The sequence below is a fragment of the Sarcophilus harrisii genome, chromosome 2 (assembly GCF_902635505.1).
Source record: "Sarcophilus harrisii chromosome 2, mSarHar1.11, whole genome shotgun sequence".
Lineage (NCBI taxonomy): Eukaryota > Metazoa > Chordata > Mammalia > Dasyuromorphia > Dasyuridae > Sarcophilus > Sarcophilus harrisii.
Window position 1 is genome coordinate 258,750,665 of NC_045427.1, and position 27,644 is coordinate 258,778,308.

General features: G+C 35.3%; 1 protein-coding gene across 1 annotated transcript in view; it reads left to right on the top strand.

Moving 5' to 3' along the window:
- The first annotated feature begins 224 nt into the window (after positions 1-224).
- Positions 225-27,644, top strand: part of FAM98B (family with sequence similarity 98 member B) — a 28,752-nt gene continuing 1,332 nt past the window's right edge. Inside the window, exons 1-7 of the mRNA XM_031952067.1 lie at positions 225-347; positions 3,930-4,078; positions 9,031-9,165; positions 12,027-12,205; positions 19,029-19,109; positions 20,099-20,215; positions 25,296-25,463. Of these exons, the coding sequence (XP_031807927.1) occupies positions 277-347; positions 3,930-4,078; positions 9,031-9,165; positions 12,027-12,205; positions 19,029-19,109; positions 20,099-20,215; positions 25,296-25,463 (900 nt within the window). The 5' untranslated portion in view covers positions 225-276. The remainder of the gene's footprint in view (positions 348-3,929; positions 4,079-9,030; positions 9,166-12,026; positions 12,206-19,028; positions 19,110-20,098; positions 20,216-25,295; positions 25,464-27,644) is intronic.

Here is a 27,644-nt window from a genome sequence, read left to right on the forward strand (position 1 = left end):
TGAATCGCAATCATTTGACACAAACTGTAATTAAGAAAAGATGGGTCTTTTCATGACTATTGTGGCAAGAAGAGCTATTGATGGAGCTAACGCAAGGTCAGCCACGGCAAGCGCGCACAGGGAGGCGAGCAGGGAACGCTACAAATGCTTAGCCAGAGGCAGCGTCTTCCTAAGCGATCACCATGGCGACGGTGGGCCGGGCCGGAACCCGAGAGTAGAGCCGTCGGCTTCCGGCCGGGCTTTTTAGAACGGTGCACCGACCGGGGCCGGCGGACCATGAGAAGGCCGGAGCCAGGCCCAGAGGCGAGCATGGAGGGAGATGTGCTGGACACGCTTGAAGCCCTGGGGTGAGTGTCTTTGGGGAACTTTCCCCTAAGGGAGAAGCTCCGCTTCGCTCTCTTCTCTCGGTTTTTGCAGGAAACCTTTTTTGCCAGAACTGCCCCCGGGGGTTGAACGGTGCGGACCTAAGCAGGGAATGTCGTCGAAGGGGTTAAATGGGGAGGAGGGGGGGGTCCCGACGACCCCCGAGGTCCGGAGCTAGGCTGAGGCGTAGAGAAGGCTGGGGAAGTAAGTGGTGTGTGGGGGGTGGTTCGCTTTTTGGGGGAGGGGGCAGGTCCCGAGCGCCATTGAGCCCCCCCCCCCTTCCCCGGTCTCCCGCCTTCTTCACGACCCCATTGTCGGGCCGTGCCGGGCACGTCCCGCTCTCTCGTGGCGGCCGCCCGCCCAACGGGACTCCCGGAGGACCCCAAACTAGGCGCCCGTGTCTAGCAGCCCCTCCGCTGGGGAGGGGGGGGGGGAGCGGGTAGCAGGAAACTTCCCGCCGGAGACTTTCCGGTGGCTGGGGGTGGGGGGGAGGAGAGCGTTTGCGGAATCACGCTCCTCTCCCCCACTTCTTAGCTAGGGATGGTCAATGGAAACTTTCGGGAGGCCGCTAGGTGGCGCAGGGCATGAAGCCTGGAGCCCAGAAGACCGCTCCAAATTCGCTCTCAGATACTACTAGCCGTGGGACGCTGGGCGATAGCTTTGCCTCTGTCCCAGCTTGCTCAGGTGTGAAACGGGCAATAGTAGCGCTTACCTCCCAAGGGTGCTGGGAAGATTAAGTGAGATTATAATTGTAAAGTGCTTTGCAAACTTTAAAGCACTCTACAGGGTGTCCCAAATGTCGTAGTGCAGTTTTAAGTATCATTATTATGCTTATTTAGCGTTTCTATGGGGTGTCCCAAAACTCTCAGTGCGGTTTTAAGCTTCCTCCCTCCCTCCTTCCAACCCTTCCTCCCTTCTTCTTCCGTTTTCATACTAGAGTTCCAAGGCCTTTAGTGCGCATTTAAACTTTATTATTACTATCGCCATCATCATCTACCATTTACACTAGGTACCCAAAACTCTTAGTGCAACTTTAAACCTTTTTAAAAAGCATCTATTAAGTCCTTGTCGCATACTAAACATGGAACTAGAAAAATTAAGACAGTCTCTGTTCTCCAGGAGCTCGCCGTCTAATGGGAGAGAAAACATAAATGGAGAGCTCCATCTGCAAGTTAGATGAATTGATGGAGCTGCTTTATTTTATTTGCTTTTATTCATTTTTAGCAGTGTCCGGCAAAGTTTGTACTAGAATTTGGCATATATTCGATTCTTAATAAATGCTTGCTGATTTGACTCTTCCCTTTGCAGTGATAGCATTTGGACATAGAGAATGCCTGCTGCTAGAGAGAAGTGATAGCATTCATTTTGGGAGTAGCGGAAGCTATCAACTTTGCTGTAGAAACTGCAGGAGCAAAAGGCTGAAATTTAGTGAGGTTATCTATCAGTTTAGTTGATAAAGGGTATGGACCTGTGATTTCCTTGGTATAGGAGCGTCAGGTGAGGAAACTCCTTGTACCAATGTTTTTTGTCAGCATAAGGACAAAGAGAGTGAAGTAATTTGATGGAGGTTGCACAGAAGTTGGGACTTCAGTTTTCTAGACTCAGGATACTAATTCTCCATCTACAATTCTAAGTATTATCAACAATATTGTTGATAATAATTGACAATTACATAGCACCAAGATCTTCCCCTTTCAATTTCTTTAGCAAATTGCCTTTACTGTCATTTCCACTCTCATATTAAAAACAATTCCTATCTACTGGGTTCTTCTCTGCTGCCTATGAACATGTTCACACCTCCTTCCTTAAAAAAACCCTGGTTCTATCCCACCACCAATTTTTTCAAATCTTTCTTCCTTTTCTAGAATAAACACCTTGAGAAAGTAGTTTACTTGAGGTATTTCCACTCCTCCTGCTTTTTGGCAACTCCCTTTTAAATTGGCCTCTGACCTCATCATTTAGTTGAAACATTTTTTCCCCAAAAATGCTATTTATTTCTTAACTGCCAAATCCAGTGGCCCTTTGGTAATCTTCATCCTTCTTCACCTGCCTACAACTTTTGATACTGTTGATTACAATATAGCTTGTGGATCGTCTCCTCCCTAAGTTTTTGTGACAATGTTCTTTCCTGGTTCTCTTCCTACTATCTGACCAATCCTTTATAGTGTCCTTGATTCTATCTTCATGTTGTACCTGCTAATAATGGGTTTCTTCCAAGACTTTGTCTTGGGCCCTATTCTCTTCTCTTTTTATACCAGGGGTTCTTAATCTGGGATCCACAAGATATATAAATATGTTCCTGGGGGTCTGTGAACTTGGATGGAAAAAAAAAAATTTGTGCTTCAACATAATTAGTTTCCTTTACAGTTCTACGTGTTTATGTTTTATACATTTAAAAACATTATTCTGAGATTAGGTTCACAGGGCTTCACTAGAATGCTAAAGGTGCAAAAAAGGTATAAAGAAACCCTGCTTTTTGTACTTTTCTCACTTGATGATCTTACCAACTTTTCTGAGTTCAGTTATCATCTTTATGCAGATCATGATATCCTGGCTCAGTCTCTCTCCTAAATTCTAGTTCCTCATTGCCAACTGGGTGTCTCAGACACATCTAAAATTCACTGTGTCTAAAAGAAAACTCATCTTTCCTCGAAAATCCTCTCTTCCCAACTTTTCTGTTATTGTCAAGATCATTGATAACCTTCTAGTCACCCAGGCTTGTGATAATGGTGTCATCCCAGACATCTCACTTGTATTCACCTTACAAATCTGACTTCAGATCTTCCCATCATACCCTAACTTCACTTCTTTTTCTCCTATGACACAACCTCCACTCTGATGTACTCTCTCATCACTTATTATCTCAATTATTGCCATAGACTGCTGATGAGTTTGCCTGTCTCAACCCTTTCTTCAGTCCAGTCTATCCTCCATTTAGCTGTCATCCTTGACTCTTTTACCCCACTACTTCTTGCCTATTAATATTAAATAACATAATTTATGTGAAAGCACCTTAAATTCTAAAAAAGCTCTCTGGGTTTCTGGCTTTGAGAGATGAATCTTTTTTTGTTATCTTGCTGAAAGCCAGGATTCACTGCCACTTCTTAAAGATACCTCACCATGGAAGGAAGTGTGTGTGTGTGTGTGTGTGTGTGTGTGTGTGTATGTGACACATACGTATGTACGTGGATGTCCATTCCCTTCTCCTTCCCCCAGCTTTCTAGCAATCCATTATTTGTTTTCTTTCTCTATTAGAATGTAAGTTCTTGAGGACAAGAAGTACCTTATTTGCTTATGTTTATATTCCCAAGCTTAGTACAGGGCCTGATGCATAGTAAAAGATTGATAAATGCTCTGTCAATTCATCTGTCAATATTCTAAATGTGTGAATTTGTGTATATAACTGGAAATAAAGCCTTAGAAAGAAACTATGCTTAACTCTGTATGATTCCTCAATGGTTATATCAAATGCTAATTTGTTGAAAAAGTCCCAACTTGTAAGAAAAATTGTGTTAATCATTCAGAATTGTATTCTAGTTTTTACCTATTTGTTCCTTTCTTCCCAGGTACAGTGGTCCTCTCTTAGAAGAAGAAGCACTTATCAAAGCAGTAGAAAGTGGCCTGTCCTCATCTGAATTTTCAGACCTCTGCTTTTGGTTAGGATCTCAGATAAAACCATTATGTGACTTAGAAGAAAGTATCTCTTCAACTGCCGGTATTTCCATTGAACTTTTCTTGCCCTTTTTTTTCCCCTGTAATATGTAGTTAAGCCTTTAAAAAAAATTTGTTTGCTTAATTCTTGTTATACAAAGAAGTCATTATTTTATAACATTTAATGATTGCATTCAGTTTGGTTTATTGTGAAACATGAAGAAGCTTAACTATATTGGATTATGAGAATATTTTATTTTGGAAAAATAGTGTCAAAATTATGGTAATCTAATTTAAACTTGTCCAGTATTGATAATTATAATTTATATTCAGAGTAATGTTTTTCAAATATCTTAGATGACATTTTGGCCTTTAATTTTTAAAAAGGAAATTATCTGAACATATTAATTCAAAGGTTTTTTTTTAATCTGGTTCATTTTGTTTTGAATTAATTGGCTTGGAATCTCATTTTTAGGCAATAGAAAATTAAAATTTTATCAAATTTTTGGCAATTTGGGGAAATTTCTGGATGGTCTTTATGTAACATGATGACAGAATTTTTCAATTATATCTTTATACAGAAAAGTATGCTGCATGTTTAAAATATTATAGTGATTTAATTATGAAAATGCTCATAAGCTCTAATTTATTAAATTAATGCCCTTTTGTTAAATTGTCAAGGCAAATGGCTAGTCGTTTTTTAAAGAGTTTAAAAATTTTACTTTTCAGTTATCTTTACCTAAACTTGGGTAGCATATGTATGTGAGGATATAATTTGAAACAAGGTGGGGGGGATATAAGTTAATAATTTGGAATTAAGTATAAGGCTTACTTCAAGATCACAGAATTTTAGAGTTGGGAGAGAGTTCAGCAGCCATCTAGACTAATCCCACCCACAAAAGGAATCTCCACTATACCAAATGAAGCTGCTTGTGGTCATGCGGCCTCTACCTGGAGACCCCCAAGAAGGAGGTGTTGGGCGAACCCATCACCTCTTAAAGCAGTCTATTATGTTTGGGGACCACTTTAAATAGTTAGCAGGCAGGTAGGTGGCATGGCGTATATAACTCTGGACCTGGAATCTCATATCTTTTGCAAAGAAAACCGTAAATTGGGTCACAAGGAGTCAGACATGACTGAAATGACTCAACCACCACAAATTAGTTAATATGTTTTTCCTGGTATCAAGCCTAAACTTGATTGTTTATGACTTCCACCTATTGCCCTATATTGTGCCCTCTGGTATCAAACAGAACAAATCTGATTCCTCCTCCACACCAGTCCTTCAGATGATTGTAAATCTGTTTTGTGTCTTTCTTAGAGTCTTTTCTTGGCTAAACAGCTTCAGTTTCTCATGGCCCTTCACCATCCTGATTGTCTTTATTTGAATACATCCCCACATATCCTTCTTAAGTAGTGTTACTCAGAATTGAGAAATACTCCATTTGAAGTCTGACAGGCAGGGTATAGGGGAACTATAATCTTTCTGTTCCTGGCTTCAGTGCCCCTCTTAACACAGCCCAAGATCATGTTACCGTATTTGGTTTTAACATCACATTGCTGACTTACTGAGTTTGTAGTACACCAAGACTCCCAGGGCTTTCTCAGAAAAGCTTACCTAATCATGCCCCCTCATTCTTATGCTAATGAACTAAATTTTTTTTTTTTGTTCCTAAATACAATAATTTACATTTATTCCTTTTGAATTTCATTTTTTTTAAAAGTTAGCGTAATATTCTATCATCCAGTGTGTTAGCTACCCCTCCCCAGCTTAGTGTAGTTTGCAGATTTTATGAGCATGTCATCTATTCATTTTCCTTATCATAGATAAAAAATATTCAAAATCAAAGGATCAAGCATAGATCCCTGGGGTTCTCCATTGGATCCCTCCTGCCAAGTTGACATTCAACCATTTATAACTACTCTTTATCATACAATCAGTTCTGAGTCCATTTCCTTGTGTTATTGTTTAATCCATGTCTTTTGGTATTCTTTACAAGAATAATATGAGGTATTTGAAAACACTCTAGTAATCCTATCTTTAAATAAGTTGAGTTTAACATTACTGATTTTTGGCGAGATGTTCTTCCTCTTAGTATTCACTACTTATCTAGATATTTACCAGTCATTCATTTAATGATGCATTCTAAAATTTTCCCAGCAATCAGTCGTGCTTAATGGCCTAGAGTTTGCACTCTTTCCATTTTTTGGAATCAACATATTGTCCTTGCCAATTCTTGGTACCATTTCTGTTTTTTGTGATGGCTTAGATAATCACTTAAAATGATCACATTTGATACCTCTTTTTGGACTTGAGAATGTAGTTCATTTGGCTCTAATGATTTGAATTTATCATGGATAGCTAGATTCTCTTTTATTATGCTTTTACTTATCTTGGTTATTGACTCAGTCAATTTTTTTGTTTTATCATTTTCAATATAAAAGTCTTTATCCTTTGTTTAGAAAACAAAATAAATATTCAGCAACTCTACCTTTTCCTTATGACCCCACCCTAAGCAAAGGATTTATCCCTTCTTTGACCTTCATTTTTCTTCCAGGTTTTACTTAGCTTCTCTTGACAGAATTTCCCAGGTTGAAGGGAACTCAGAAGCAGTTCAATCCAATCTCAATCTGAAGGGAATTTCCTTTTTAGCATTCCCAACACAGGATCATCCAACATCATCTTGAAGACCTGGAGAGATGAATACTCTTAGACAGTGTATTCTACTTTCTGACATATATCTCTTCAGTTTCTGCCCCATTGTTACTAGTTTTATCCTCTAAAGTGGAATGAAACCAATCTGTTCTCTCATCCACATGATAAACTGTCAAATACATGAAAACAGCTATGTTCCCACTAGGTTTTTTTCCCTCTTGGGAAAACATCCACTGGTAACTAGCTGATTCTCAATAACATGGTTCTAAGCCCTTCTGTACATGCTCTGGCCTGTTAGTGTCTTTCAGAATCTAATATAATATTCAGATGTGGTATTACTGGACTAGAATATTGTGGGACTTTTTAAAAATTTTAAAAAATATATAGATACTACTTTAATTCTGTATTTTAAAAGGTTAGAGCTGGTAGAAACTTAAAACTTATGTAGCCCAACTTTTTCTTTTTACAGGTAAATGATGAAACTCAGGCCCAGAGAGGCCTGCCTGTTGCCATTGGTTACAAAGTGAGTTAGTAATAGAACAGAATCTAGAACTGGACTCTTGGTCCTTAGTTCAGTGTAATTTCTATTAAGTTACATTATTGCAAAATAATTTAAGGATAGAGTGAAATGCTACAATGCTGCAGTTCTCACTTTTGCATGTTTTAAATTCTCAGCACAGAAAGCCAGGAGATCTGCCATGCTCTGGGGGTCTAAAACCTATCTGGGGAACCTGTTGTAGCATATGAAGCAGACAGTATGTCAGATACGACACCTCATCTAGATGCTTTTGTTAATTATGTGCTTGTTAAATGCTTGTTGGCTTTCTATCTCAACCAACTAAAAAAGAATTTATTATACACCAAGTACTTGGCTCACTGTCTTTGCCACTTTAACCCTTTTCCTGGTTTGACACACATCAGAAATCTTGCTCTTGTAGTAGAGTACTTGTGGTCAATGTATCCTAGGGCCAAATTCTTCAGTTTCCTTAATCCCTATAATCTTTTGTTCATCCTCACCACATACAAGTGTGGTCATGCCCTTGAATGCTATATCACTCAAAGATGTTCCATTTCCATGACCAAGAATCTGAAATTCCTTTATCCAATCATAATCCCCACCGTACTCCTAAATCTGTGTATATTTATTATTATGATTTCTAATTCCTCCACCCCTTAGTATTCTCCCAGAACATTCTTCATCCCTGTTCCTGCTTTACTTCCTTTCTTCCCAAATTTGACACTAGAGTTAACCAGTTCAGCTGTAAAATAGTCACTGTTTTTGAATTACTTACCTTAGAACCCCTTTTCTCTTTCCACATCTACTTTGATGGTGTTGCTGAAAGATTTTATAGAAAATCATATAAAATCATGTGTTCTTCGAGTATACTATGTATTGGTTATCTAATCTTAATTGCGTGGTGCATCAAATCAGTACTTTTATGGCTACTCCCAACAACAGCTATTCTAAACCTTCTTTTCTTTCATTAAGCCTCCCACACTATTTCTTCCCTAAAACTGTCAGCAGAGGTCCTTGTTTATTTTTTGCTAAGAAAATAGAGGTCTTTCTCTTTAAGCTTGCTTTTCCCTCTTATTCTCAAAACCTCATGATATCATCCTTTTTCTATTGTCCTTTATTGCAGTGTGTAATAAAAAGGTGGCTTTTTGAAAATATAAAGGTCAGTCTCTCTACTTATACCCTAATCTCATCTAGCAGAGGATAACATGAATAATTTACAATTATCTACATTCCCTCTCACCATCAGTTTTCAGTCTCCTTATATACTGATACCCTTCTTGCTGCCTTCAAAAACACATCTAAGTCTCCCTCAAAAAAAATCCTTTCTGGACCCTTTTGTGCCCTTCAGTTACCTCCTTAACTTGCCTTGTATCTCCATAGTTGCTAGTGATCTTTTACTGGGCGTAGTATAATGGTCTTTTGCCAATCTTTTGTCTTTGCTGACTTTTCTGTAGTATTTAACATTGACTACTAGATCTTCCTGGATAGTCCTTTTTGTGTTTTCTTGACACTTATTTTTGCTGATTCTCTTCTTATATAGCTCCCTCCTTTGTCTTCTTTTGTAGCTCATGATCTGTGTCATGTTCCATAACATGTCCCATGTTTGTATTGCTGTAATGTCCTAGGCCTCCTTTTTCTCAATAATGACTGCAGCTCCTTCCTATAGATTGAACTGTCTTTTCTCTTCAAATGTCTCCTAGATTTATTTATCTAGTTCTAGTCTCTCTTGAACGTGAGTCCTGCATCACCTATTAACCATTTCTGGATATTCCATACTTATTCTTTTTGCCTAGGTGGTCAGTATGTATTTGAATTATTTTTTATTTTTTTTTTTCCTTTAAAGGAAGTGAAGATATAGAAAGCTTCCAACTTGAGATAAGTGGTTTTCTAAAAGAATTGTCCTGTCCCTATTCAACACTCATCTCAGGAGACATTAAAGATCGTTTAAAAAAGAAAGATGATTGTTTGAAACTTTTATGTAAGTAATATTATACTTAATGTACTTTAATGATTTGTATTGTTAATCTGTTATTTATTTGTGTACATGCTTGTATGTGTGTCTATTCACTTGCAAATATATGTTAAGCAGTATGGAAGTGATTGTATTTCTCAAAGGCTTTGCAGGAAAATGTTGAATACAGGCCAGAGATGGATTGACTATATGTTGTCTAAGAATAGTTTCAGCCAAAAAGTGAGCCCCTGAGTCTGAAAGCTTCTTACTAAGATATAGAACAGTTACATTCTGTTTTAGTGGAAAGAATTATTATTCCCATGCATGAAATCATAGATTCTTAAAACATTTATCTATGTATATGTTGGTGTCTCTGAGGTCAAGATTATGATAAAATTTCACTAGTGAAATATGGATTTTTAATTGCAATATTGAAATTGGTTTAATTTGCCCTATTTCAATAGATAGTATATTTCAATTACACTTGCATTTTTCTTATTATGGTAGTGGAATGTTAGCCAGGATTTGTAAGATTTTGATTTTACTTTACATAGCTCTGCGATAGTTTTTGCTATACTTTCTTTATGTTTATAACTTTGACATGTTGAAGATTTAACTGTTTTTTGAGATCTGGTGGTAATTAACACAAAATTAGAATTTTTTAAAATGAAAGGCACCTTGTGAGAAAGTTCCAGACTTGGAGTTGAAAAAAGCTTATATTTGAATTGTACCACCAAGATTTACTATTTTGGAGACCATAGTTGGTTTTATATCTTATTATTAGTTTTCTCTTCTTTAAAATGGCGATAATAATACAGTATTTACTTCATAGAGTTGTTGTTAGAATCAAATGAGAGAACATGAAAGCATTTTGCAGACCAAAGTGGAATGCTACGTAAATGTTAGCTATTATTATTAGTACTTTCACATAAAAGGGGGAAATGCCATTTTAAAATATATATATATATAATGGCAAGAATTTATTTCTATTAGTTTTCTAAACATAAATTTCTAAACATTGTCACAGGTTTTCGTATATATCAAAAACCTATTTAGAACATTTTTAAAATATATAAGATAAAGTACGTAGAATTAAAAAGGAAACCAATTGTCATTCATAGTAATAAGAATCATATTGTAGTTAAAGTGTAGTTAGTTAAAATGATTTGTTTTATCCTCTGAAATCTTATTCTAATGTCTTATGGTGACATTGAGGTCACCTTGAATTTTTGAACTTTCTGCCAAAATATTATAAACTCTAGTAGGACTTACTAGAATCTGAAAAGAGTTCAAGTGTGGACCTGGTGATCAATAAATGAGGCATTTGTTAAACATATAAATTCTCAGAGAATGAAACAATCCATAATTTTAAGGACCTTTCTAGTATGGAGTAACTATGTGTGTGTGTGTGTGTGTGTGTGTGTGTGTGTGTGTGTATGTGTGTTAAATGTAAAGAGAATACCTATAAAAATACTAAGTAGACACATGCAGGCTGTGCAGAGGAAGAGTATTAGCATTTGGGAAAATCAGGAAAGGTTTCATGTAGAAGGTTGTGCATGAATTGCATGTTGGAGGAAGAGTGTAATTTTTTAAGACTTAAGTGAAGGAGTGCATTGTTCCAGGCATGGAACCCAGTAATGCAAAGGCATAAAGATGAGATGCAGTGCTAACATCATATGGAAAGAGGAGAGTTACATTTCGACTGGAAAATCAAACTGGGGCTAATTGTTAAGGGAAAAACAGAAACTGAATAAGTAGGATTATGACATGTTTTGATCTTTATATAAGGAATATTGGAATTTGAGGAAGAATTCTTTGGCAGAAATGTGGAAGATGAACCAAAGCGGAAAGTCCTTGGAAGTGGGAAAGCATGTCGGTGTTCATTACAATTGTTTCTGTGAGGTGTGTTGAGAACCTGAACCAAGAGGGAGATGATTTAGGAGCTGTCTCGATAATCTATGTGAGAGGTGATGTTATCAGAGAGAAGGGGTTAGATATAAGAGATGTTATGGAGATAAAAATGGCACATCTTGGCAGAACTGATTAGTGGAAAGAAGGAAAATGAGGCATTGAGAATACTACCAAGCAAGGTGACAAGATTGTTTGACTATAGCAACTGATGAAATCTAATTACTCACAGAAGTTTTATGATATGTGTGATTGGAAAGATTATCTAAACCCCTGATGAGTCAAATATTGAATGGACTTGAGTCGTTGTTTATTTCTCAAATTCCTTATGGAAAGTGATTTTATCCTATTGTATCTTAGTTGTTCTTGTTTTCTTGAAGGGCTTGGTGCAATGCTTACCACATCCCGGGTGCTCAATAAATGTTTTTTAATCAATGAGAGTGAGTACAGCAGAAGTCATATTCTGACACATTCAAACTGAGAATGAAATTATATTTTATTGGGCTTCTTTGGTGTACAAAGCATTGTGCTAGACTGGGGCTTATGAAGAGGAATTTAAGGCATAGTTCCACTCAGTAACTGAGTGGGCTGTAAGAATCTCTTAATCTCATGGGCTGTAAGAAGGGAAAGATAAGACATTTGTACAACAATCAGCAGGACATTTAAAGAATGAAATGAAATTTTTCCATTTCATTTTATAGACGTATTTAATTAGTTCATTGTAGATTCCATTTTATGTTTTGTGCATGTCAAAACAGTATAAATATTAAAATAATGACCCAAATAAAGACAACATAATATGTACTAATTTATTTTTAAAATTTTTGTCTTATATAAGTTGCTGTGTTTCTTTGACATTGGCACTGGTATCATTATCATTACTCAGTGATTCTTTTGAAGAGTTTTCACCTTAAGTAAAATATTTTTAAGCAACATAAAGTTTCTGTTCACATATTTATGTTTTCCTGTTTTCCTGCTAGTGTTTTTAAGTACAGAACTTCAAGCTTTACGGATTTTGCAGAAGAAACAGCTCAAAGGTTCTCAATTGGACAAAAACAATGAAATTTACCAGGAAGTGCAAGCCATCTGTGATACTCTGTGCTTACCAAAATCAACCACTTCTGACATTCCTGTTGTGCTAAGCCATGTGGAATCAAAGGTATGATTTTAAGTAGTTCTCTTAAATTTTAAGGGAAAAAAAATTTTAACTATATATTTAAAATTGCATATACACATATTTTATATAAAAGTTTGCTAATAGAGATCTCATCTCTTATGTTGATTTTTATCTTAATAATTTTTTTCTACGACAATGGAATTTTCCCCTATATGATCTGTAAGTTAATACAAACTCATTTAAATATATAATTTAATAGATTATTTATAAAGCACTTACTATGTGTTAGGCACTGTACTAAGCACTAGGATTATGAATATATGCACAGTTATAGTCCTTATTCTCTATTATATTCTAATATGGGAAGACAACATGTAAAAAGATATAGAGAGAATATAGAAAATAATTTCAGAGGGGAAGACATCTGCAGAAAGTGGCATTTGATCGGAATCTTGAAGGAAACCAGGGAAGGTAAAAGGCCTCTGAGAATGGAAGAAGAGCATTCTAACCATTAGGGATAGGCCAATACAAAGTCATATAGATGGGAAATAAGAGGTAGAGTGATGTGTTTGAAGAACAACAAATAATTCAGTGCTCTTCATTTATAGAGTGTATAAAGAGGAATAAAATATAAGAAAACTGTAAAGGTGAGAAGGAACCAGGTGATGGAGGTTTTAAATGTCAGACAGAGGATTTTCTAGTTACCATTCTTATAGTGATGGAGGAGATAGTGGGAGACTATGTCTGAATGATATGGAAAAATAAGAAAAGAGAACTTGATGAATGGCCATAATGATGTGAAGTATGAAACAAAGTTCTCAATTTAGAGTGTGGACAAAGAAGATGCTGTGGGAGGTTTGGGGAAAGGGAAAAAGTCACCGTAATGAATAAGATAATCAGGAGGAGTAGAATGATTGTCTTGCTGTAATGGAGGCCAAGTTGAGTTTGTATAATATAAATTTGTGATGGATGTGTAGATAAAGTTTCCTGATTTTTTTTCAGCACTATTTTATCGCACATAAATAGGAGCTAAGGAGATGCCTCTAGTCAATGATTAGGCTTTAGCTAAGTATGTTTGACAATAGGATAATGGATCAGATGATGAAAGAGTGGGGGAGACTTATAGAGTTGACATAGTGTTCTCTGAAACATTCATAAAAGGAAGGGAGAAGAGTAGCCAGTGCAAGAAAGATGGCTTAGGAAATTAATGAGGAAGATAAGGTTATGATGAAAATGAAGAAAAGACGTGGACTCATAAGCTAAAGAGAGATAATGGTCAGATGAAAGAATTTTGGAGTTCATAATTATGAAAGTAGAATCTTTGTGAGTGATGACCATCTCTCTGTGTAGCTAAGGTGTTGAGGAGTGGGTCATGAGAATTAAGTTAACTCAGGAATTGGGTAATTAGGATATTTGAAAGAACATCAATACATATGTTGAAATTCCTAAGTATGAGGGCATAAACTAGGGAATGAGAGAGGAATTGTGAACTAGGCACTGAATTCATTGAAGAAGGAAGGAAAATATTCTTTAATTCATTAGAGAATGGCCACAATTGCTCATCAACTTTCTTTTGTCTGAGATTCATTCTGTCCACCTCAGATAGGGAGAAGTTGCTGAGCATTTGTAGTAGAGGGAAATGCTGGAAATGGCTTTAGGGATTTCAACTCCCCGACAGTGTCTTGATGGCCCAGGGAATAAGGAAAAATGTGTAGTTAAGTCCTGGAAAGGATGGGTAGGGACACAGTGTCTTCAGAGGGAGCCACTTTTCAGTGCTAGAAAATGGAGAAAGAAGTAAAAAAGTACTTTAATATGAAAAGAAATTTGTCATTTTTAAAGTAGTAATTCCAAAGGGTACAGTGGAATAGACGTATCAGAAGTAAGGACAATGTAGAGATTGAGTTGAGGTGGAGATGGGCAGTTGGGATGGGGAATGACATTGATATGTCGATATTGGGATTGAGGGCATTCAGAATCCCTAGGATTCAGATATTTAGGCATTTATTTGAGTGTGCTGACTGTACAGGAATGAAACCAAGCAGCTTAGCACTGTTTGGAAAAGGGTCGTTGAGATACATGTTTGGTTCTGTTGTTTGAAGTCCAGCCTCATGGCAGGTGGTGATGTGTCCTTTGAAACCTCAGGAGGACTGTCTCACTGCAGGCAGGAAGAGGAGTCCATACAGAAGGCAGAGGGATCTTGTCCTGGGACAGACTGGCACTGGAAAAAGCCTCTGAGGCCAGGAAGTGAGAGGTGGGTGGTGTTGCCTGCACCAGGCACTGGAGGTGGCCCCAGGGCAAGGCCTAGAGAAGGCAGCAACCACATGACTACAAGAGTTTTCAGCTATTGAAAAACACTGATGTTCCCTCTTTCAGTGCTTCCTTTTGTCCCTCTAGTTTAAGTCAAGTCAACAAGCATTTATTAAGGGCTTACTAAGAGCCAGATATTGTGCTAATTCTAAGGATAAGCAAAATCCTTGCCCGTGGAGCTCACATTCTAATGGGGGAGACTACATGCAGATACTCTACATAAAAAATATGTGCTGGCAAGGAGGACAGCCAATGGAAAAAATAGGAGATGGAATATCTTGGTGTGAGAAGGAACACTGAGGAGACAAGTGTGGCTCAATTGTAGAATAGGGGAGAGGTATAAGAAAATCAGTTAGCAAGAGGCCAAAATGTAAAGAACTTTAAATGCAAACATTAGTGATTTTATATTTGATCCTCCAAATCCACTTGAATTTATTGGAGGGCACAGAGGTTGATGTTACATGGTTTGACCTGCATTTTAGGAAGATCATTTTGGTAGCTGAGTGGAGCATGGATTGGCATGGGGAGAGCCTCGAGTAGCAAAACTAACTTAGAAGACTCTTAAAAATAATTGAGACCCAAACTGACGATGTACCCATAGTAGTGATTGTATTAAAAGAAGGGTTGTGCTTAATTGTGCTGATTCTAGTATAGACCTGGATCTATCTATAGACCTATGTATGCAATGGATCTAGTAAAGACCTGAGTTCATATCTTGCCTTAGACACTTAATAGCTAGATAACAAGCAAATCATTTCACCTCTGAGTCAGTTTCCTCATATGTAAAATGGAAATAATAGAACTGACCTCATAGGTTTGTTGTGAGGATCAAATGAAGTAATATATGTAATGTGCTCAAATGTTAGCTATTGTTATAGCCTTCCACATGGACAATTGAGGTCATTCTGGCCTGTCTTCTCCAGCATATGGCTCTTTTAGTCATTTCTTAAAGTCATTAGTCTCACTAATCTTCAGGCCTGTCCTATCTGTTGTTTGCTTACCTGCTTCTTACAAACATGCCCATGTTCCTTCTATCCTTAAAACACCATTACTTCATATAGTGCTAGCCATTGCCTTTCTAAATTTTTCAACCTTTTTGTGGCTAAACTCCTTGAGAACTGGGTGCGGTACCTTCTTTTTCCTCAACTCTCTAGTTTTTGAGCTCTTTATTTATCCAAGAGTGCTTTCCATATAATTTCTTAAGTACCAGTTAGAAATTCTTCCCTGTAGCCTTTGACACTGTCCATTCCTCTTTTTTCCTAGGTACTCTGTTGTCTAGGTTTTTGTTGATATTGTTCTCTTCTGTTTCTGCTCCTTCTTGCATGATCACTCTCTCTTAGTCTCTTCGTGTCATTCCTGCTAACCCTGGATGTCCCCCAAAATTCTATTCTGAGCCCTTTTCTCTGAGATCTCATTGCCTCCCATGATTTTAACTATCACTATACAGTTGATTCTCAGATTTATTTGTCTGACCCTAACCTGTTCTCTGACCTTCTGTTTTGTATCTTCAGCTACCTAGTAGTCATCTTGCGCTGGGTGTCCTGTAACATATTAAATTCAGCATGTCTACAACAGAATACATTTTCCTCCTCTTCCTTTCTCCACTCCTAATCTTCCCTTCTTCCTAATTTCTCTTACTGTTGAGGTTACTATCATACTTCCAGTTACACGGGTGACTGGAACCTAGATGTCATCCTTGATTCCTCACCCTTTCTCACTGTCTATAGTTCTGTCAATTCTGCCTTACCTTCTCTTCTGCCCCCCTCTCCCACTGCTATCACCCTGTTAGAGACCCTCACCACCTCAGAACTGGGCAATTGCAGGATCTTCCTGGTGGTACTCTGCCTCTGGTCTCTCTGCATTCCGGTCTGTCCTTGGCTGTCAGATTGTTCTTCCTTAAGTGCAACCTGACCATGTTGCCTCCTTTTTCTTTATTTTTTTATTTTTTTTATTTTATTTTATTTTATTTTATTTTTTATTTTTTTCCTTTTTCTTTAGTCAGTTTTGCTAGCCTCTTGGCTAAAGTTTTGCCTCTTGGATTCCATTCAAAATCCTATGCTTAGCTTCTAAAACCCTAAATAGCTTGGGTCCTTTTTAAAAAAACTTTTTTAGTCTTCTTATAGCTTATTCCCTACCACAGGTTCTGGGATCTCCTGCCTTTTTTTATTTAAAAATTTCCAGATCCTACACTGGGCATTAGCTCTTCATGCCTGAAACATTCTCCCTCTTCAGTTTCTTCTTTTGGCTTCCTTTAAATTTTAAGTCCCACTTTTTAAAAGAAACTGATCCTTAATCTTTGTGCCTTTCCTTGGACACTAACCCCAGGTTTATCTGTATCTTGTTTGTTCACAGTTATTTGCTTGTTATCTCTCTCTCCAAATAGACTGAGCTTAAGAGAATTTTTTTTTTTTGCCTGCCTTTGTTTCTCAGAGTTCAACACAGTGCCTGACACATAATAGTCAATGATTGTTGACTTGACTTGACCAAGTGGGATAACAAGGAAAGAAGAGCAGGGCTAAGAAAAACCTAGAAGGAGAGAGTGATGACAGTGTCAGGTGGTCTACTGAGATCAACAGGGTGGTTGAGAGAAGGCAGTGAGAAGAGCATTTGTCACTTTGGGAAAGTTGTTTCTGAGACTGATGAGAGTATGAGGAGTAGTGGTGTGACCACCAATAGCAGATGACTCCCTTCGGAAACTGAGTCTTAGAAGGGAAAATAGGTGTCGGACAATGGGTCCTGGGAAGGGGTAGATCAAGCAAGGAATTTTGGAAGATGGAAAAAATGGATGCTTTTGTAGGCATTAGGGCCAGTAGATAGAGATTGAAAATTAGTGAGAGAGTGGCAGTGTTTAAGAAAAACAATACTTTGGAAAAGACAAGATGGAATGGGATTGAGGCTGGAGCATTGGTAATGGCAAGGGGAAAAGTCTACTTCTTCATTTGGGATAAAAGAAATGGAGGAAAAATAGTGGTAGAATTCATCTGAATGTTGTGACATGAAGGGGACAGGAGAGATCTTGTCAAATGGCCTCAATTTGTTCAGTGAACTTCCTCTAGTGTCACCTTTTATGTGAAACCATTGATCATCTCCTTCTTAACTGCTAGTGACCACCTTTTAAAATTAGCTTGAATTTAATCCAATTGATTGAATGTATGTATATATAGTCTCTCTCTATAGAATGTAAGCTTATTGAGGGCAGGAACTGTTTCATTTGTTCGTTGGTACCCATATCCCCAGTGCTTGGCACAGGGTAGACTCTTAATATAGGTTTGTTGATTGATTTGAAAGTGGTCGTAAACTATTGCCTTTATATCTGAGTATTGATGTGACTAATCCTTCTTAAACACAATTTCTTCTTCTCCTGTAATTAAAAAAAAAACAACAAAAGTGTACTACTTTACAACATTTAAATCAAATACAGATCTAGAATATTATTATAAATTATTATAAATCACAATTGAATTCTTGTAGAGAACCAACTAATGTTGGTTACTTATAAGAAACTTAAGTATAGCTGTGCTGTGGGCCTCTCCAACTTAACATTTTTAGTTAGCTGTTATAAGACTGGAAGGTTGTTTCCCTCTCAAAGAGTAGAAATAACTTTACAAAATGGGAAGCTTTCCAGATGATAGCATTCATTTATTCTGGTGATAATATGTATAATTAGACCACTTTGTTCCCTGATACTTTGCAACTGGGAAACTGAATGTAAACATTTTTGGTAGCTTTGAGACATTTGTAACATTTCCTTTAGATTGTTAAATGTCTACAGTTAAAAAGATGGGTGAACCCTGTAGATACTATCATTTGTCAAAATTTTCCTTCATGGTGAATTATGATTGCTATATGACTCCCAGTATTATTAAAGGAAAACTGAATGTCCTATTTTTGGTTTGTCAAACTGAAAACGGACCTTGTAGTTTGAACCAGTGACTATCAAACCTTTTTCTTATTCAGGGGTTTTGAAAACAGCAATATAATGTATATTCAGTGACCCAGGCAAAACAGTTAACATATAGACTGAAAGACCAAGTTTCATGTGCAGGGCTCCCCCATATGGTTATAGTTTGTATTCATCTTATTAAAATGTGAAAGCTGAATGTTGTATATGAATTGTATTTAATTGGGGGGTGGGGAGGAATTACCTGTCAAAAATTTCTGTAAAATAATGAAATTCAACTAGAATACAAAGTGCTTGATTTTTTAAAATTAGAAATCCAAAATTAATGCTATCTTAAAAACTCCAGAACTTTATATACTCCCTGTAGTTTGTCCTCTTAACAGGTATTTATATAGTTCTATATATAAACGATATTTTTAATTATGTAGAAGACTATTGAAATAATTAGCATTTCTTTGGAGGAATTAACCTTATATTACAGTGATTAAGTTTTTATAATAACTAAAAGCACCCTGATAATGCATCTGTGATTATGCATGCAAGCTTTTTTCATTAAATTTGTTTAATTTCCAGAATAAAATCTTGAATAAGAAACAAGATTATTATAAGTTTAAAGGCCTTATTTTTTCACACTGAGCATGTTTTTGTTTATTTCAGATGAAGGATATTCTCTCAAAAGTTCAAAATAACCACATTGGAAAGCCATTGCTGAAAAAGGATTTAAGTCCAGAACAGGCGGTAAAATTCTTTCCTTTTGGATTATGTAATTAAATAAGTACATATGATTTAGTTTTTCCAAATAGCACCCAAATTTCAAAGTGTTACTTGTTTATGTGACTTTGGTGAGTAAAAATTAAATTGAGAAACTGTAGGTGGTGCATTTTTGTTCGTAATGTCAATTGTTAGTTAAAACATTTTTATAGCTCCTAAAGTGATATTGCATCATATGAACACAAACAGAAAATTCTTGGCTTTCTTCTTTTCTATAAATTACATAAGAAGCAAGTTTTTACATGACTTAAAATTTTTGACTAAAGATAAATTTAATAGCAATGAAAAGAAATAATTTGCACTGTAATCATACTGTGTATGATTATAGGATCATAAATCTAAACCTTTAAAGGAACCTCAGAATCATTTTGTCTAATTCTTATTTTACAAATGAGAAACAGAAGACCCAGGGAGGATAAATGATGTAGACAGTATGAGTTTTGGGATTTGAACCTAAATCCTTTGACCCCAGAGCCAGTGTGCTTTAAATACTATTTATTTAAATAATTTATCTTCAAGTCTAATTTCATAGAGTTTAGAGAAGGATAGTGAGTAGAACATAAAGTGAGATAATTCAGTCCTGAATTATTTCTTAAGATTTCTAATGCATTGGAATTCAAGTAAATATTATGATCCCTTTAGAGCATTGATATGAAGGAATTTGAGAATAAACTTAGAGAAAGTTAAAAAAAAAAACAAAAAACACAACTTATACTCTTTCATAAGAATACTTAATAGCTATTTTAAAGACTGGATAAACATTTATTGGAACCTTTTATTTATTCATTTATTCATTCATTTATTTAATTGTGGTAGAAAAATAGGATGCTGTTGATCCAATCAGAAATATTTAAAGATCCTCTCCCTAAAACAAACAAAAATAAACAAATTAAAAAAAAAGATTTCTCATACATTACTGTTTAAAATTAGTCATTTTTATTATTTAAATATTTTAGGAACAATTGGAAAGGATCAATGATGCTCTCTGTTGTGAATATGAATGCCGGCGACGGATGTTAATGAAACGATTAGATGTTACAGTGCAGTCCTTTGGATGGTCTGATAGAGCAAAGGTAAGAATGCTTTTTCAAGTGTGCCCTGTAGATGGTAGCCTGTAACAGTTTTCTAAGCAATCTCATTTTAAGTCTATGTTCTCTGCATTTATGGGCTAACAAAATTGAGTATTCACCACATAGTCACATTCTTACATGCTAATGATGATCACATTTTGAAGTAGTTTTTTTCTTGATTTCTCTCAAAACCAAAAAGCTAAGTTTAAAAAAAAATTTAAAAGTGAGATGATATATATGTGAGGTAAAGTAAATAAAGATGCATCTACACATTAAAAAAGATGTCTCCTAAGATTATAGTGGAGTTCAGTGACTTGGCCATATCATATGAATTGATCCAGGATTCACATCCAGCTCCTTTGACTCAAAATTCAGCATTCTTTTCACTGTTAGCCCTCTTGCCTCCCCAGTCGTGCACAAGGTGACAGCTTCATGAAATAACTTTAGGGAACAAATTCTTAAGAGACTATTTCCTTTCCCTCTTCCCCCAAAACATACTTTGTATTCCAGGTGCAGGCAGAATAAACAAGTCTCATAGGCTGTGCTTAAAGGTCCAGCTCTGGGAGTCTTTGCCTAGTCATTGTATGTAGTGATTCCACTTGGATCCTCCTTTATTCTGCAAAAGGTGACAGATACTGATTCTGTCCAAGTAGCACAAAGGAAAAGTAGAGTAACTAGAAGATATGGGTTGTCAGTGCTGGAGTAAAGTCATGTATAGGAGAAAAGAGCAGCTGTCCCTGGGGGAAAGAGGGAACATTGCAGTATTGTTAATGTTAATTTATCATTTTAATGCTTTACAAATGAAACTTTTAAAGGGTTGCTTTACATGTCATGACAAAATAACATTTCATTTGGAGAAACAATTTTTAGAGTATCAGGGGAAATATTGAAAAAAAAATTAGGAATGAAGGTTTTATAGGAGACAATAAATTATAAAGTAGCAGTCATTAGATCATTTGTTATTGATTTAAAAATAAAGGAGTTTAAGGGAAAATCAGAAATAATGGAACTTAAGATGATAGAGTGGCAGGAAATATAGTTATTCTCTCCCACATCTACTTCAAGAAAGATCTAGAAAACACATTTGGCCAAATCCTGACCAAAAATCAGAGGGGGAAAAAACATGGTAAGTCTCTTTTCCAGCTTGGGTCAGCATAAGAATGACAGACATATCTGTGGAAAATGGGAAGGAAGTCTAGCTAGGAATAGCATACAAAGCTACTGGTACAGAAAGTAAAAGATGATAGAGCTTGTGTACAGTGCCCTAGACCCATACATAGGGTTGTAACCATATTTAGGGTGTGAGAACAGCTACCAGTTCACAACTTTTATTACTGACTACCTCATTCAATGTCACAGATGCAGGAGGGACTGAAGAAAGGAGACCTGAATCTTGAGGATAGAATTCTATGGTGAAAGGCAAAATTCTCAGGCATATTATCATTGAATGGAGGTTAAAGAAAAAATATTGCAAGCAAATAGAAAAGAATTCACGTTATACATGAGTTAGCAACCACCACAATAAAAGAATGTACTCAGACCAGTTGAGTCCAGGTTGGGAGAAGATATATCATTAATGAGATAGAGGCCTTTTAAGCATTTTCAATGGAAAGATAAGAGCTGCCAAAGAAGAAATTATATATATATATATATATATATATATATATATATATATATATATACTTGGTATGGTTTAGAAATTTGTCTCACTATAGGAAAGGAGGAGGCTAATAGAAGGGAGGACAGAAGTGGAAAGGGATAAGAAAGGAGTAGGGACTGAAAAAAGGGAGGGCAGATTGAGGGAGGTAGTAGACAGAAGCAAAAGAATGATGAGGAGGGAAGAGGTGAAAAGAGAGAGAAAAGTATAACTTCAGAAAAAAATAGAAAATAGTATAGTATATGCAAGAAGAAATAGAGAATAAAATTATATTAGTGGAGGACCTCACCCTCCCTCTTATCAGAACTAGATAAATCTAACCACAAAATAAACAAGAAGTTGAGGGAAATACAGTTTTAGAAAAATTATCTATGATAGATCTTGAAGAAAATTGATGGAAAGGAAAATATCTTTTTCTCAGCAATACATGACATCTACACAAAAATTGACTATTAAGGGATAAAAACCTCACAATCAAATGCAGAAAGGCAGAAATAGTAAATGTATCCTTTTCAGATCATGATATAATAAAAAATTATGTATAATAAAGGGCCATTGAAAAGTAGACCAAAAATTAGGAAAGGATATAATCCTAAAGAATAAGTGGGTCAAACAGGATGATTTCAGAAAGGCCTGGAGAGACTTACAGGAACTGATGCTGAGTGAAATGAGCAGGACCAGGAGATCATTATATACTTCAACAACAATACTAGATGATGACTAGTCCTGATGGATCAGGCCATCCTCAGCAACAAGATCAACCAAATCATTTCTAATGGAGCAGTAATGAACTGAACTAACTATACCCAGAAAAAGAACTCTGGGAGATGACTAAAAACCATTACATTGAATTCCCAGTCCCTATATTTATGCACACCTGCATCTTTGATTTCCTTCACAAGCTAATTGTACAATAATTCAGAGTCTGATTCTTTTTGTACAGCAAAATAATGTTTTGGTCATGTATACTTATTGTGTATCTAAGTTATATTTTAATATATTTAACATCTACTGGTCATCCTGCCATTTAGGGGAGGGGGTGGGGGGGGGGGGTAAGAGGTGAAAAATTGGAACAAGAGGTTTGGCAATTGTTAATGCTGTAAAGTTACCCATGTATATATCCTGTAAATTAAAGGCTATTAAATAAAAAATAAAAAAAAAAAAATTAAAAAAAAAAAAAAAAAAAGAATAAGTGGGTCAAATAATATATCATAGACAATATTTTCATCCAAGAAGAATGACAGTAATAATGAGACAACAAACCAAAACTTATGGGATGCAGCCAGGGCAGTTCTTAGGAGAAATTTTATATCCTTAGAGGCTACATATATAAAATAGAGAAAGAGGAGATCAAAGAATTGGGCATGCAACTAAAAAAGCTATAAAAAGAATGAATTAATTCCCCCCCCCCCCAAACAAATACCAAATTAGAAATTCTGAAAATCAAAGGAGAGGTTAATAAAATTAAAAGTAGGAAAACTATTGAACTAATAAATAAAACTAAGAGTTTTTATGAAAAAAAAAATTGATAAATATTTGATTAAAAGAAGAAAACCAAATTATCAGTATCAAAAATGAAAGGATGGACTTTGTACCAGTGAAAAGGAAATTAAAGCAATAATTAGGAGCTGTTTTGTCCAATTGTATGCCAGTAAATCAAATAATCTGGGTGAAATGGATGAATATTTGCAAAAATACAGATTACTCAGATTAATAGATGAGGAAATTAAAATACTTAAATAGTCCCATTTTTAAAAAAATTGACAAATCATTAATGAAGTCCCTAAGAAAAAAATCTCTAGGGCCAGATGGATTTACAAGTAAATTCTATCAAGCATTTAAAGAATGATTCCAAAACTGGGTAAACTATTTAGGGCAAGTATCCTACCAAATTCCTTATATGACACAGATATGGTGCTAATATCTAAACCAGCAAGGATCAAAACAGAGAAAGAAAATGACAGACTGATTTCCCTAATGAATTTTGATGCAGAAATCTTAAATAAAATATTAGCAAAGAGATCACATCAATTATCAACAAGATAATCCAGTATTACCAAGTAGGATTTATAACAGGAATGCAGGGTTGGTTCATTATCAGGAAAATAACAGCATAATTGACTATTTGAATAACAAAACTAATAAATCATATGATTATCTCAATTGATGCAGAAAAAGCATTTGACAAAAATACCATAGTCATTCCCATTAAAAACAGTACAGAGCATAGGAATAGAGTTTTCCTCAAAATGATAAGTAGCGTCTATCTAAAATCATAAGCAAGCATTATATGCAATGAGGACAAGCTAGCAGCATTCTCATTAATATCAGGTGTGAAACATTGTTGCCTGTTATCACCACTATTATTTTATATTGTACAAGAAATGTTAGCAATAAAAAGAGAAGAAAATTATAGTAGATAATGAGAAAACAAAATTCTTACTCTTTGCGAATTATATGCTATATCTAGAAAATCCTAGAGAATCAATTAAAAACCACTAGAAACAATTAACTTTAATAGAATATAAATTAAACCCATGTGAACATCTGCATTTCTATATGTTCTATATGTTGCTAACAAAGCCCAGTAGCAAGAGATGGGAAGAGAAATTTCATTTAAAATAACTGTAGTTGATATAAAATGTTTGGGAGTCTATCTATTAAGACAACCCCAGGAACTATATGAACATAATTACAAAACACTGTATACAAAGTTAGATCTAAATAATTGGAAGAATATTAAGTGCTCATGGGTCAGCTGAGCTAATATAATAAAAATGACAATTCTATTTAATCTACTTGCATTCAGTGTTGTACCAATCAAACTGCCAAGAAATCATTTTATAGAGCTGGAAAAAAATAACAAAATTTCATCTGGAAGAACAGAAGATGAAGAATTTGAAGGAAATTAATGAAAAAGAAAATGCAGAGGAAGGTGGCCTAGTTATACCAGACCTAAAACTATTTTATAAAGTAGTGGTCATCAGAACCATATGGTATTGGCTAAGAAATAGAAAGGGGAAGAGAAGATTAAAAGAAATATTAGTTCTGAGCAAAGTACATTAACTAAAAAGGTTCAGTAATGAAAAGAGATGAATCTATGATTTAGCTCTGGGAGAAAGGGCAGGGAACAGAAATCTATTATAACAAACTCAATTTGGGAATGTGTTGGAATATTTTTGTGCTGTAAGAGGAATAGTTATTAGAAAATTGCTTTGTAAACTGTAAAATTCTTTGTAAATGAAACCATGTATTTTGGCTACTTTTTCTTTCACACCTCTTCATGTAGCTCAGATTTAATTGTTCCCAAGTATTTTTTTCTACTTTTTTCCCCATTTTCTTTAATATAAATTTCTTTTTTTTTTTTTTATTTGATAATTGTATTTTTTTACTTTGGTTGACATTTTCCCAACTTTTGTAATTAAGGTAAAAACTGATGATATAGCAAGAATATACCAGCCTAAGCGTTACGCATTGTCACCAAAAACAACAGTAACATTGGCCCATCTTCTTGCTGCTCGTGAAGATCTATCCAAGATTATAAGAACAAGCAGTGGTTCTACTCGGGAAAAGACTACATGCGCTATCAATAAGGTTTGTTTTTCAGTTGAAATTGACTTAGTGTAGAATCTAGACTGGAAGTGTTTGAGGGAATTTTTTGTCCCTTGATTATGTTCGTAAATTTAAATTATTTCCTTTATTAAAAGTCTTCTTTATTAAAAGTCAGCATATCTGTGCTTAGTTGGAGATATTTTATGATTACATATGTTTTAGTAAAGAATTGTTGCTGCTGATGCTTTTTCAGTTATGGCCTTCTTCCTAAGAGGGGTGTAATGGTAGCAGCAAGTGGAACTTTAGTGGTATTTTCCATTTTTTTGGAGTTATACTCAAGAAAAAATAAGAGAAAACAAGGCAAATACATAAAAAGATGATTAATCATATGGATAGTGCATGCTAGGTAGCAAATAAATGTTTCAGACATTAGGCTGATCAAGGGAGTTTTCACAGAGAAAATAGAACTTCAGATTGGTTTCCCCTCGTATATAAAGTACAAATATGTATGTACTTTATATAGATGAAAAAAGAGAAGAGAAATCATTCCAGATGTAGGTAAAGGCTTAAGTGAAGATAGGTAGAAGTGTAGATGTTCCTGGTTACTACTATATTTATTTTTCTGATCTGATTATATCCACATGAATCAGGAACTCTCCTGTAAAAATGAAATGGATCTTCTGTATCTTTGTAGTGATCTAAATGCTAGGATTTTCTTTCATTTTCACCTACTAGGCCATAAAGACAGAAATCTCATCTAAATTATGTGTTATCTTCCTTAATTCCTGGAGTGCTCTGTATATATTAAGTACCTTAATAATTGTCTTGAATTGAGCTCATTGCCATGGTTCATCCAAAGTTAATGACTTTAAAAAAAAACCTTTAATTCTTTTATGTAATTTCAATATTTATTAAGCCAAGTCTTTGGCTGTTCTCTAGAAATACACTGGTAAAATGAAAAAAGTCCTGCTTTTAAGGAGATTATAATTTGATAGGAAGGATAGATTATATGCATAAATAAATGTGATGCAATGAACAGTGACAATAGTGCAAAAAAGACTTGGGCAAAATATTTTGAGAAATTGTATTAATATGACACATCTGTAATAGTTTTCTCTTCTCAACTACATCTACTAATATGTGGTTTCCTTCTTTCAAAGCCCAGATGAGATACTGCCTCTTTTGCAATAACGTTCCTAATCCCAATTTCTTCCTGAGTGAAAGTCTCCAAATCCTAGAGTTGGAAAGAACCTCAAAAAACATCTAAATGCCTTCTATTCTTAACAAAGAATTCTCTTTACAATATACATATGTAGTCAACTATCCTTAACTTGAACTCATTAGACCCCAATGTAGCCCATTCTACTTTCTGTTATCTTTTCTTCTCTTTACCTATATGTATAAACATCATTGCCTATACAGATATTCTTGAATGTGGATAGATTATTCTCAGAGTTTTTATAGAGATAAGAAAGTAGTCCTATAGATCTCTAGTTAATCTGTAGTAGAATCCTCTTGATCACCTTTTTGGGAGAGTAATATTGTGAATTTTTTTTTTTTTTTCTGTTTGATCTCTTTGACCCTTTCAGATGTTTTGAAAATTGATTCTTCTTAGTGCTTTTAAAATTATCTCCAGCATGAATTGCTACTCTTTGTAATTGATCTAATCCATTTAGTTTTTAAGTGTTTTTAGTTCCATTTCTAATTCTTTATATATAGCATGTTGGTTTCAGGTTGGTGTTTGAGGCTCCTTTGGATGATATTACTATCACTAATCATTAGTTTCTTAATGTTAACTTTGACCTTTGTCTTAATGAACTTTTGAAGTCTGGCAGATAATTGCTTATTAGGTGGCTCTTATATTTTTGTGTAAAGTAATTTCTTGTCTATTTAAAGTCCACTTTATTTTTTGTAGCGATGTTCATTGCTAATCAAGCACTGTACCTTTAGACTCTATTCACTGTGCCACCTAACTGTCCCTAGACTATTCTTAAAACAAAATTTTCATGATACAAGATATGAGGCTTTCAAATAGTTTATAAGTTTTTAGTGCCTTTTGTTTCTTAATCTTGAACCCTATTTTCCAACAGTTTTTATGTACATACCTTATGTCTGTCTTTGCTTTGAAGTCACTGAGTATCAGTATATCTGTTCATTTGGTCCCTCTTATGAGTTCTCTTCTAACTTTTTATTATAGATGTTGGCCCATTAGCTGCATTTATC